The sequence below is a fragment of the Mastomys coucha genome, unplaced genomic scaffold, assembly GCF_008632895.1.
Source record: "Mastomys coucha isolate ucsf_1 unplaced genomic scaffold, UCSF_Mcou_1 pScaffold23, whole genome shotgun sequence".
NCBI lineage: Eukaryota > Metazoa > Chordata > Mammalia > Rodentia > Muridae > Mastomys > Mastomys coucha.
In genome coordinates, this window is record NW_022196906.1 from 99,866,158 (window position 1) to 99,877,989 (window position 11,832).

At 53.2% G+C, this 11,832-nt stretch overlaps 1 protein-coding gene and 1 long non-coding RNA gene across 7 annotated transcripts in view; one reads left to right on the forward strand and one right to left on the reverse strand.

Annotated features, from left to right (window-relative positions):
• Window positions 1–599: 599 nt before the first annotated feature.
• The window catches only part of LOC116072055, a 12,432-nt gene continuing 1,199 nt past the window's right edge, over window positions 600–11,832 (forward strand). The window contains exons 1-3 of one of the 3 annotated variants that reach the window (XR_004111299.1): window positions 600–1,420; window positions 8,774–8,986; window positions 9,531–11,752. This is a non-coding gene — a long non-coding RNA (uncharacterized LOC116072055). Of the gene's footprint in view, window positions 1,421–7,708; window positions 8,987–9,530; window positions 11,753–11,832 lie in introns of those variants that run through there. The other 2 variants (XR_004111298.1, XR_004111297.1) reach the window with 2 other exon arrangements.
• The window catches only part of Glyctk (glycerate kinase), an 11,638-nt gene continuing 5,282 nt past the window's right edge, over window positions 5,477–11,832 (reverse strand). For all 4 annotated transcript variants that reach the window (XM_031343267.1, XM_031343266.1, XM_031343265.1 and 1 more), the window contains 4 exons: window positions 9,956–10,371; window positions 9,603–9,754; window positions 8,878–9,053; window positions 5,477–8,576 (listed from right to left, as the gene is read on the reverse strand). In XM_031343267.1, coding sequence (XP_031199127.1) covers window positions 7,710–8,576; window positions 8,878–9,053; window positions 9,603–9,754; window positions 9,956–10,332 — 1,572 coding nt within the window. In that variant the 5' untranslated portion in view covers window positions 10,333–10,371 and the 3' untranslated portion in view covers window positions 5,477–7,709. The remainder of the gene's footprint in view (window positions 8,577–8,877; window positions 9,054–9,602; window positions 9,755–9,955; window positions 10,372–11,832) is intronic.

The following is an 11,832-nucleotide window of genomic DNA, read 5'->3' on the forward strand; positions in this document are numbered from 1 at the left end:
TTGAAGTAGTAAGAAAGGAAAAAGAGCCTTCTCTTTTATTGGAGCTCCAGGCTTCAGGAGACAGCTTTTCTGGCAGCCAGATGATGTGACCCTGCAGGTAGGAGCTTGAGAGTTTACTCTGCCCTAACCATCAACCACCACCATAACATCACACAAGCCCATATTGCATCCCGTTCCTCCAAAAAAAAAAAAAAATGACTATGAGGAACCTCAGGGTGCTTCTTTGGTGGAAGAGCAGCTGAAGCTTCAGCACTTCAGAGCCTAAGAGGAGACACCTACCCACCCCTGGTCACTACCTAAGTGCTCCCTCCTTCCTCCCCCAGCACTAATGCCTGCTCTGGCAGCCAAGGCAGCTTTCCCAGGCAGTGAGTGCCCAAGAGGCTATCAGTTCACCTTTCTGCAACAGGCAGCCCAGGAAGTCCATGGGGTAGGTGGGTGGGCGGGAGGCCTCTGCTTTGGGAGGGTCTGTGAGGTAATGCTCTGTCTCCACTCCTTTACTGCCTCTTTTCTTGCTTGGGTCCCCACCACTCTGCTTCCTCCATATGCCCACCATCCTCTCTTTCTCCCTTGGGGCCCCTCAGACCCCCCGCCTCCCACTGACTCCTCCCATCCCCATCATAGGCTGTAGCACAGGGATCCTGATGTGTGGCCAGTTGTGGACCCTGGCTTAGGGTGTTCAGGGCTCACAAGGAAAGGAAGCCCTGCCTGTTCCCCCAGCCCCTGGACCTTGAGGGGCCACTCTAGCCTTGACAGCACCCACGAACCTGCTGTGGATTCAGGACACTCCTCTATGTACTCAGGGCTGGTGCACCTGCGGTCAGCAGGGGTCCCACTCCTCCCCTCAGACACCTTTGTTCTCTTGCCTTTGTGGCTGGCCCTGGCCTCCCAAGCCAGCCCACCAGCCCTTATCCTTTGCCTAGCGGGTCCCTCTCCCAGCCACCCGCCCCCACTTCTTGCTTAGCTTTGTACCCATTCAAGTCTCAGATCAGAACCTGGCACGGGACGGGGTGGGACCCCTCCGCTCACTGCAGCCCTTCCTCCCCCAATGCTCCCTCTTCTGCCCACATCCCCTCATTTGCCCCAATCCCCTCACCCAGCCCTTGCTCCCCGCCCCTCTCTCCTCTCGGCCTGGCCCCCTCCTGATTTCCTCTTCCCTCCTTTCTTGGTCCTCCAGTTCGGGGAGTCGGGCTCTCTCTCGGAGAGGGGCAGTGGCAGCTCGTTATCCTCCCCTCTTTCCTCATCCTCTCCCTTCTCTGTTCCCCCTCCAGCCTCCACTCCTCAGTCCTCGCCTGCTCACTCACCCTCTCCCTCTCCCGCTGCCCCCCTCTTTCTCCCCCACCTCTTTGTTTCAGCTGAGAACCGGCTCCTCGGGACAGTTCCCACACTGCAGTGCCTCTGGTGAGGAGACAGCGCCACTGAGGTAAGCTGGGGGTTCGGGGACACACGCATGGGGCAGCCGAAGCCCTGGGGGCAGGCAGGTTGGGGACAGTGGGCAGCCCGGGCCACATCACTTCTCTGCCCAGGACAACGGAAGCAGCAGAGTGCTAGCCGCAGGTGCCCTACTGGTCAGCAAGAGCAGGGTGGAGGGAAAAGGATAGCAGGACTGGCAGGCTGTTCCTGTCCTGGTACCCAGCTTATGCTGATGGCCCACGGCTGAGGGGGACCCCCGGGAGAGTGAAGGAGGAGGCTGGGACACGGGACCAGCCCACCTTTGAAGGTTTGAGTCTACGCCCAGTCCTCCCTGCCTCTAGCTAAGCTGCAGCTAGATTGCCAGAGGGCATCAGCCACACTGACCGCATTGTGACCCTCACAAGTGCCGGTCGGTCCGGGGCAGGGGATGGGGGGCATTGATTGTAGTTCGGCACATACTGGGGCTGGGGCGTTCCTTCTGCCCAGGTAGAGGAGGCGGGGCCGAGCTCTCTCCCCTACCACTAGCTCCCGGGTTTCCTCCAAGCTACCGACCCTGAGACTCACAAAGCCATAGGAGATGGGGTATCCTTCCCTTCTCTGCATGTCTTTGACTAGCTCCCGCCCAGCCCCGGTGCCCAGGACAATATTCCTGGTGTTTGAGGCCAGGGAACAGATATTCCTGCAATTGGCTCCCTGGAACTGGGAGTGACAGAAAGGTATCCTCGCTCTATAGGAGAGGTAGGGTGAGGAGGTGGAACGCAGGTAGGACACCCTGGCTCTTGAGTGCACTACACTTGCACTTTCTGGGACAAACTGGAGCTATCAGAAGATGCTGGGCAGTGAGCCGAGGGAATGAAAGGGACGGGAGCAGAGCCACCTGGCCCCTCTCAGCTGAGCTGGAGGCAGGGCTGGGACCAAGACTGAAAAGCTCATTAGTCCCAAGAGCTCTGCTGGTTGCAAGAGCGCCAGAAAAGCCTAGGAGAGTAGTGACCCATGGGGGACCTTCCCAATGGGGTGCACGATCAAGCTGCCAGTTTGGGGTAGGACCAGACCCTTGAGCTCTCCGAACCACCTAGTGCCAGAAATGGACCAGATCATGGGAGTGGATTTAATTCCCTGAGTTGTAATTATTAAAGGTGGCGGCCTAAGGACTGGGGACCTAGGGTACACATTTACAGAGGCCAGTTCTCCCTCACCTTTGGCCAGAACTTCATTTTAGTAGAGCAACAGCCCCTGCCGCTGATCCTAGCCCCACCCCCGTTCCCCCAGATGGAGCTGGTATAGCTGCTATAGAACCAAATCCTCACCTTTCAACCCACACCCTCCAGCCACTACAGAGCAGCCTGAGCCAGGGGAGAGAGGGCAAGCAAAGCCTTAGGATTGGCACTCCTGGTTACCTAGGACGCTTGTTCCTTAGGCACTCCTGCCTCTCAGAGAAAACCATCCCTCCCAGGCTGGGCCAGCTCTATACAGCTCCATATCACGAGGAAGTCTACCTAAGTCATTGGGCGTCTGTGCTTACCCCTTCACCCACAGGCACAACCCATTGCTCCCTAAGCATTCCCCAAGTCCTCTACCCCAGCCTGGGCCCAGGCCAGTTGTCCTCCTCACTAATCTGGCCCTACATTCCTCATATTTGAGCCAGACTCAGAGAGAGACAGGCTTCCTTGCCTCTTTTTCCCCCCTGAAACATTAGGGGGCCATCTTGCTGCTAAAGAAGAGTAGTTAACTCCAGCTCCAGCTAGTCCCTCCTACGCCCAGCTCCTGGACCCCCCATAACTCAATCCCATCCTTAACTGGAGGTGTAGCTCAGTGACAAATACTCCCAGACACATAGAAAGTAAGAAGGAGGGACTTAGGATGTGACCCAGGTGGTAGAATACTCAGCTATCGTTCAGGAGGCCCTGGGTTTGGTCTCCAACACCACATAAAACTGTGATGAAGGTACACACCTGTATTCCCAGTACTCATGAGATAGAGAAAGGGGGATGGAGAAATTCAGTCATCCTTGCCTATATCTCAAGTTGGAGGCCAACCTGGGCTATCTGAGAGACTAGCTTTAAAACAAACAAACAAACAAAGACAGCTAATGCCATTCTAATGTCAAAAGGACATAGGTGGCAGTAGCTTGCATGGCTTCCAGCCATGAACACCAGTGTCCTGCTGGTTCTCTAAACCAAGATCTCTTTACAGTTATCTCTGGAAGATACTAATAGCTGGGATTTTTTTTTTAAAGAGTCTTATCTCTTTTTTAAAGACTTATTTTTTTTTCTTATGTGTGAATAAGTGGTTTGCCTGCATATGTATGTATGTATGTGCCTGGTGCTCTCAGAGACCAGAAGAGAGTGTTGGATCCCTGGAACTGTAATTATAGACAGTTGTAAACTGCTGTGCTGGGGCTGGGAACTGAGCTCAGGTCCTCTGAAAGAGCAGCTGTCTCTCCAGCCCCTTCTACTAGCCCTATTTTTTTTTCCTTCTCTCCCTGAGCTTCCTATTTGCATGGACCTTTCTCATAGAGATTCATCTGGTGCTGACAACCTCAGCCCACCAGAGGTGAGCAGGGCATAAACATAGTCAACATCAGGAGGAAGAGGAAGGACAGGTACCAAGGCAGGACAAGGACCTAGGACCAGACTCCCACTCTAATGTGCCTTCCAGGCCACTTAAGTGCCACTCTAGGGAGATTTTACACGACCATAGACTCCCCATTCCTGCTAATGGATACACTAACTAACTGTCCAGCCTCTCCACCTCCCATATCCTCATGGCACTGATGACATTCCCAGGGACAGAGGGGTTCATTTATTCCCAAGGATGTTTGAACCTGGGCTTTCATCTTGATTCCAAAGTGGGCATCTAAAGAGTTGCCAATGAACTGGGTGTGGCAGAACCTTTAGTCCCAGCATGTGAGAGACAGAGGCAGATGGACTTCTTTGAATTGAAAGCCAGACAGGGCTACTCAGTGACCCTGTCTCAAAAAAATAAATAAAAATAGAACAGTGTTGCCAATGCTTAAATGAAGGCAAAGGCTACAGAGCTGAGGCCATAAGGAACTTGTAAAGGTGAGAAGAGGGAAGGGAGGAGGGAGATAGAGAGAAAGGGAGGGAGGGAAGGAAGGAGGTGAGGAGGGAGGGAGAGAGGGAAGGGAGGAGGGGGAGAGAGAGGGAGGGAGGGAAGGAGGGAAAGGAGGAGGGAGGGAGGGAGGGAGAAGAGAGAGGGAAGGGAGGAGGGAGGGAGAGAGGGAGGGAGGGAGGGAGAGAGGGAGGGAGGGAGGGAGGGGCCCTTTGCCATCCTGCCTCTGCCAGCCTTTAAGTTCTCCTTGCCCACCATATTCCACAATATTCCTGAAATTCTAACTACAGCAAACCACCTACACCTTGGAATGGAGCAGAGTGGTGTGGAGATCCACTCAGTAACCAGTTGGAGGTTGCACTGGACACATACCCCTACACATGCACACTCAGGTGTGTACACACACTTATGTAGACGCCCCCATTCACACGCATGGAATCTCCTGTTAAACCACTCCACACACTGCTTCTCCAGACCACAAAGAGACCAGCAAATCTGCTTTACAGATCCCTGGGGAGGCTGAGTATGGGCGAACCACCATCCTCAAACCACTGAAGGCCACATGGAAAGCAAAGGCTCATCCCTAACGCTGCTTGTGCCTTGGGCTGGCCCCCATGGTATCTGAGCCCCAAGGGGCAGCAGGGAATGTATGTCAAAGAGCCCAAACCAGGTTCTCATCCTTGGTCTGTGACTGGCTTGCTCTATAGTCCCTGATAAACCATCATCCCTAATTCTCCAGCCATAGGATAAATGGGTTTAGCTAAGCTGACCCCAAAAGGCTCTCCAGACCCACAGCTCATGCTAAGTGAGAAGGCTTCAATGTGAAGGAGGGCTGAGCACCCTTATGGCAAAATCCTCAAGCCATGGAAAGCATCAGCACATGAAGACAAAGTGAGGATTTGGACAGCAAGAACCTGAGTCGGGAGAAATGGCAGCTAAGAGCCAAAGAAGGGCAGTGTCTCTAACAATCCATAATCAGTAAGGCACATGTGCATTTAGCCATTCATTTATTTTATTTTTCAGTGCTGGGAACTAAACCCAGGGCTTCATACATGCTAGAATAGTAAGTACTGACCACATTCCCAGTCTGTTGTTGTTGCTGTTGTTGTTGTTGTTGTTGAGAGAGGGTTTCTCTGTGTAGCCCTGGATGTCCTGAAACTCACTCTGTAGACCAGGCTAGCCTCAAACTCTCAGAGATCTGCTTGCTTTTACCTCCCCAGCACTGGGATTAAAGGCTTGTGCCACCACTGCCTGGCCCTTTTTAAGGCTCTTTAAAATGGGATCTCTCCTAAGTGCCTTAGGCTGGCTTTCAGGCTAGCCATGAACTCTGTCCTCCTGCCTCTCACATACCTGGAATGACAGGCCGGTGTACCAGGCCTGGCTATATAATTGATATTGATAGAGAAAAAAAAAACAGCCTTATTGAGCTCTGTGAGAAATTTGCATATTTTTATCATATAGACTGACCAAATTTATAAGTGAGCAAATACAGAAAGTTATGCCCACAAAATGTTTGCTCTAATGGGGCTCAATTCAGACCCCGGCCCTCAGACGCTGAAAGCACAGGTACAGGGAAGGCAGACAAGGGGAGCCTCCAGCAAGACTCCACCTATACACCAAGCCCTCCGCGGGCAATGGCGTCAGCAGTCCCCATGAGCAAAGCACTCTGAAAAGCACCAGTGGGCACACTACGGACGCATTCTGACGCCAGTGTCCACTGCTCGCGCGTTCACCACACAGAGACACTAAGGAGGTAGCTGAAAAGCTCTTCTCTCAAAGCTCTTGCCTGCTACTCAGTGTCCAGTGGGAATACATTCCCAAGGGTCAAGGCCACAGAGACAGAGCCACTCCCAGAGGATACCAGAACACCAATGTAAAGACAAAATCTCCAGAGTCTCTGACCCTGCGCACAAGAACAGAAGGAAAGAAAATGGTACAAACCACTCCTCTTCCCTAAACCTATCTGGTCCTCAGAGCTGGCTTACCTTGCTTACCTCCTCAGTCTGAGGAACACACAGGAGCCAGGGTCTGCAAACCAGGGCCCAACTGCTAGCTAGACTGTCCAGAGTCCAGTGGAGATGGGAGGTCCTTCCCAGGACACATCAGCTCTGACCTAGAGCCCCTCACACCCTCACGATGGAAGAAGGGCCCACAGGGGCTGCCCCACGCCTCACTGTTCTCTATGGCTTTTTATTCCTATGTGATTCTATTGCTCACTCATATAGGGATTGGAGCCGTGGCGCACGGTGAGGAAAAGCCAACAGAGGGCTCTGATGTGGAACAAGAGGGCTCAAGGCAAACCAGGCCAGTGGCTGCTGGCCAAGCCAAGTGACTCACCTCTGCCAGCTATGATAGGATAGGGTAAGGGACTGCTGACCTCCTTCACTGCTCTGACCTTCCAATCTAGTGCTTGAGACACACACTGAAATGCTCGCACCAGGGCCCCAACTGGGTACCCAGAGGAGCCTCAATGAAATAGGGCATGGTTAGCCTGGGAAAGGGGGACACAGGAGAACAGGTTCAATGCCTTGCAGCCTGAAGAAACCCCTTAATAACCAGAGGGTGAGGAGGAAAACTAAGAGTGGTCCAAATACAGAAGGAAGATCCTTGGTGGTAAGTAGATTGTTTTCACCCAGTCAGGCTAAAGCAGGAGAGGAGAAACCACGTTCAGGCTGCCACAGGGAGTCACTGTTAAATAGGCAACTCTAAGCCTGTCCTGTTCACCCACATTGAGGCTGCTAGGAGCCAGATTCAATCGTCACAGATTTCCATCAGCAGACCCTGGGTGTGCACCCAGCTGAAAAGGGCATGAGAAAGTCTGAGTGCTAGGTACTGGCACCATTGCTGGGACCATACCGCATGGCCCTGCCCAGCAGCCCCCCCCCCCCGAGGATCTGGGCTATGGAAAGAGTCACTGAGGGAAGATGAGCTGAGACCCCCACGGCATGCTTTTTATTTTCAGTCTCCCAACCTTTGCTCCATGGAAGAAACAGGCTGAGGACCTGCAGAAAGGCTTCTAGGGAGAAAATGAGAAGTGTGAACTGGCCAAGAAGCTCTGGGCCTCGGGTTACCTGCTGACATGATGGGAACTAGGGATGGAAAGCAGCCCCCATCTTCTAATCTAGTTGGGGGAACAAACGTGAAGTATATCTGTGGGAGGCGGGTCCTAAGAGACCCTGCCCTTGAAGGCCTCTTATCTACTCTCAAATTGTGAGTGGGCTATGCCATCACTGAGGATGAAAAATCAGGAGGTGGACATCCATAACATTGGTCCCTGTCAACCCTGTGTGCAGCAAATGGGTTCCACCCCGGAAGTGGCAAAAGAAAGTGTATGAGTCATTGTTGGCGAGGAAGGTGGCTACGTCCAGGCTTTCAGCAGAAGCCTGGCTGACAAGATCAGACATGACCCAGGCCCCAGCCACCTTTGTAGGTCCATCCTGCCCATCAGTACCTCCGCTCAAAAATAGCACATCAGTGGGCCCCAGTGGCTGCCTTCCCAGCTCCACTCCCACATGCAGGGCCAGTTCTTGGTTCCGACCGCCCTTGCCAGATCCCTGCAGCTGCACTGTGGGCTCCCCACCAGCCAGGAGGCAGACTGGACCTTTAGCCCTTGCCACAGCTTCCAGAGCCTCCTCCAGCTGCATGTCCGGGAGCTGAAGCTCAGCTGCCAGCTGATGGAGTTGTGCCTCCTCCTCCAAGGGATGCTCAGTCGAGGATGAAGTGAGGTGGGCTGCAGCCACCCGGGCTAGCAGCCCATAGAACTGAGCCACGCTTTTGACATCACCTTGCATGGCTGTGCTCAACACCATGGCCCGGTAGCCCAGTACCTCGGCTTGCCTCTGAGCCTCAGCCAGTGCCAGAGAGTTAGAGCCGATGATCACATTGAGGACATGACCACAGGTATGTGGTCCATGGGGGTCAGAGTCAGCTCGGGAAAGCACGGTCTTCACGGAGCGGGGCAGAGCAGCACGGAGACCGTAATGGTTAAGAATATGCAGGCAGTCTTGCACACTGTGGGTACTGGCCACAGTAGGGCCACTGGCAATCACCTCCAAGGGGTCCCCAATCACATCTGACAAGATGAGGCTTACCACCTAGACAAAGGCCACAAAATAAGGCTCAGTCTTGCCTCCTCTGTGTTCCAGGGCCCTTAAGGACAAACTAGCCCTGGGTATACAGCACCTGGTATGTTTCCTTGCCCACATCTACCCACTTCTAGACACTTTCAGGTGGGCTGGTAAAACACCTAACCAGGAAGCCTATCTCTAACCCTCTTTAAGCTTCCTCCCAGGACTTTCCGGACCAGGCCCCTGCCAACTCATATGTTGGCCTAAGCTCTCATCTCCCTGTCACGTGTTGGGAACCCAGGGTTGACTGAAGAAGTGATTAGTGCACCTGAGCAGGATAGGCGGCCTGAGCCAACCCTCCACCCTTCAGCTGCGACAGGGCCTTGCGGATGGTGTTCAGCTCCTGGATTGTGGCTCCTCGGGCTGCCAGCAGCTTGGTGAGTGTCTGTTTCTCCTCCAGTGTGACAGGTGGGATAGGAGCAGGCAGCAGCGCTGAGCCCCCTCCTGCAGAGTCAGTGAAGGCGTCAGGGAGAAGAGACAGCCCAGCCCGATCCAGAGAACCAGGCAGGCCATAAGGGAGGTGGTCTAAGAAGGTGGGGTTAGAGTGCCCCCTTGTGGACACAGAGTGAAGTTGTCCCCTACTAGGGGTACGCCAGATCCCAGAAGGAGCTTACTAGCAAAATGCTTGCCTAACCAGTGTGAAGCCCTGAACTCAATCCCCAATACCACAAAAATATTAAAATATTTTAAACTAAGAAAGGGCAAGGAAAAAAAATCAGCAGATAAGCAAGGAGAGAGTCCCGTGGGGGCTGGAAACTCAGCTTCCGGAGCATGAGTGACACTGTTGCACACAGCAATGTTTTCCAAAGGCTCTGATGTATGTCAGTGTTTGGTACCCGGCCGTGACTTCACCATTACAGAATGTTTAGCAGGGTGAAGTTACAACTGAGGACAGATGACTAACCTGACACCACCCGCAAGGTACCCTCCAGGTTCCTCACTTCACCCTTGACCATCGGTACTTGGGAGCATCCCTGTCAGCTGCTCCCACACCTGAGATGAGCACAAGCAGCAGGTCGTCAGCAGTGAGCCCCTCTGCCAGCTGCTGGATGGTCAGTGCCGCCCGCAGTGCATCCCGGTCCGGCAAGTTGTCCTCAGCACCCTCAAACACCTGGATGCGGCTGTGTGGCTTCAGCAGCATCTCTCTGAGGAGGGAGCAAGCAAGGGAGAAGAGATGCGGTGCACTCCTCTCCTCCCACCTGACTTCCCAGCGGTACAGGTGAAAGTGTCCCACTGATACCTATTTCAAAACCAGGCCAGACCCAGGAGACAGGGAGGTCAAAGAGGAAGGGAGGTTCTCTTCCAAAGGATAGCAGAGGGCATCCCCTGCCCCCATAGTTTCTTACTGCTTGCCGGCATGTTCCATAGCAGCTTGGATCCCCTTGGGTACGCTGATAACACCCTGCACGAGATGCTGGCCCAGTAACTCCTCAGCTGCAGCTGCCATGCCCAGTACAGCCTTGCCAAAGCCCACTAGGTAGAGGTTTTCCCGGAGCTGAAAGGTCCGGTCCCGCACCTTCAGCTGTCTGCCACTGGGATCCAAGGACAGTGCCCTTTGCAGCATGGGGCCTGGCTGCACAGCGCCCACCGCACTATCAAACAGTTGCCGCGCCTGTTCAGCCAAGGTCATACCACTGGTCATCCGGGCCACTGGGGGCCCCCAGAGGAGTGGACGGTATGGGGCTCGGAGGAGACAGGGCAAGACCTGGAGGGCCGAAGCCATGCCCTGCTTCTCTCAGCACTGTCTTGTCTCCATAGCTGCCTAGAGAGGGAGGAGAAGAAGTGAGGCCACGGACAGACCCCCACCATCATGGCCACCCCTCTGAGGGCTCAGGACTGGCAGACTCCATGACCTGAAATGAAACCTGAAGAATTCATGAAGCCTAAGCAAACCTGATCTTAGACCAGTCCTGAAAGCCCAGCCCTGAATGCCCAGCCTCGTCCTCTTCTTCTGTGGGCCACACACCAGTCTTCTGGACACTCTGCCCCAAGTCCAAAGTTCCTGTTAAGTGGACCTTCCTCCTAGGTCCTCCTAGTTAATCATTCAGTAAGGAAGCCAATCCTACCAGTGGGCCCCTGTACCATTCTTTCTCTACATCCTGTATCTCCAAAGTCCTCACACCACAGCAGTGCCCCTTTCTGGCATTTATGCCTTAGACTTTACCACTTCTACTGCCAAAAAAAAAACCCAAAAGGCTATTGGTTGTCTAGCCACCTGACCCCAAGTCCATCGACCTCTAGCCTGCTCTGTTTTGTTAGCTCATGAGGCCAGTCTGGCAATGCTGGGTCCATGTGGAAAGGCTGCAGGTTTATCAGTGCACACAACCTATGGAAGCTCAGTACTCAGGCTAGTTCAGCAAGTGGGCCAGGCACAAATCAAGAGGAACTACAAAATCTGACTCAAGGTGAGACCTTCAGCAAGTCCCCGGGTTATATGCAAAAGGACATGTGCTATGGGGCTCAATCTACAGGACAAGAAAAGACACCCTGTACCCCCACAGCTGGTCATGATCAGCCTTGCCAGGAACACCCCTTTCTGGCTCCATGATAGCAAAACAAGTCCCGAGTTACACCACTCGCAGTAAAAAACAGCCCCAGCACCAGAGCAGGCAAAGGCCAGGTTCCAGGAATGATGCTCAATCATTTTCTCCACTGGGCAAACAGAAAGGTCTTGGGGTAAAGGTCAGGAAGCTTCGGAGTAAATATAAGAACAATAAAGGACTTATCCGTAAAAAGGTATCTAAGTTTAGGGACAGGAGGATACTGAAGAGTGAACCTGGGGTTGTCCATGTAACAAGAATACACTCTACCACTGAGCTATATTCAAGCCCCTAAAAAAGTAGAAAGACAGCTGTATCCGTAAGCATGGGTGGAAGAGGGTGGAGTATAGGGATTGGGGTTCTAGCTTTTTTTTTTTTTAAAGTGTGTATAGTATGTCTTTTCTCACACTGAGCTCATTTGCAAGATGTGGGATGCAATGAAGCCTAATTCTCAGGGAACTTGAAAGTGTAGTTCTGTGGGAGAGACCATCCCTAACATGCTAAAGTCATCCAATTCTCCACAGTGCTGGAAGACTGATGGTCTTATTTTCCTGACACCTCAGGCTTTCTGATTCTCTGTACAACTGACAGAGCAAACTCCAGGTAACAGTTTATTCCACTCCTAAATAACGGAGCACCTTCCAGACTCCTGCCATTTGGCCTTGTAGTTCCCAGCTAGCTTC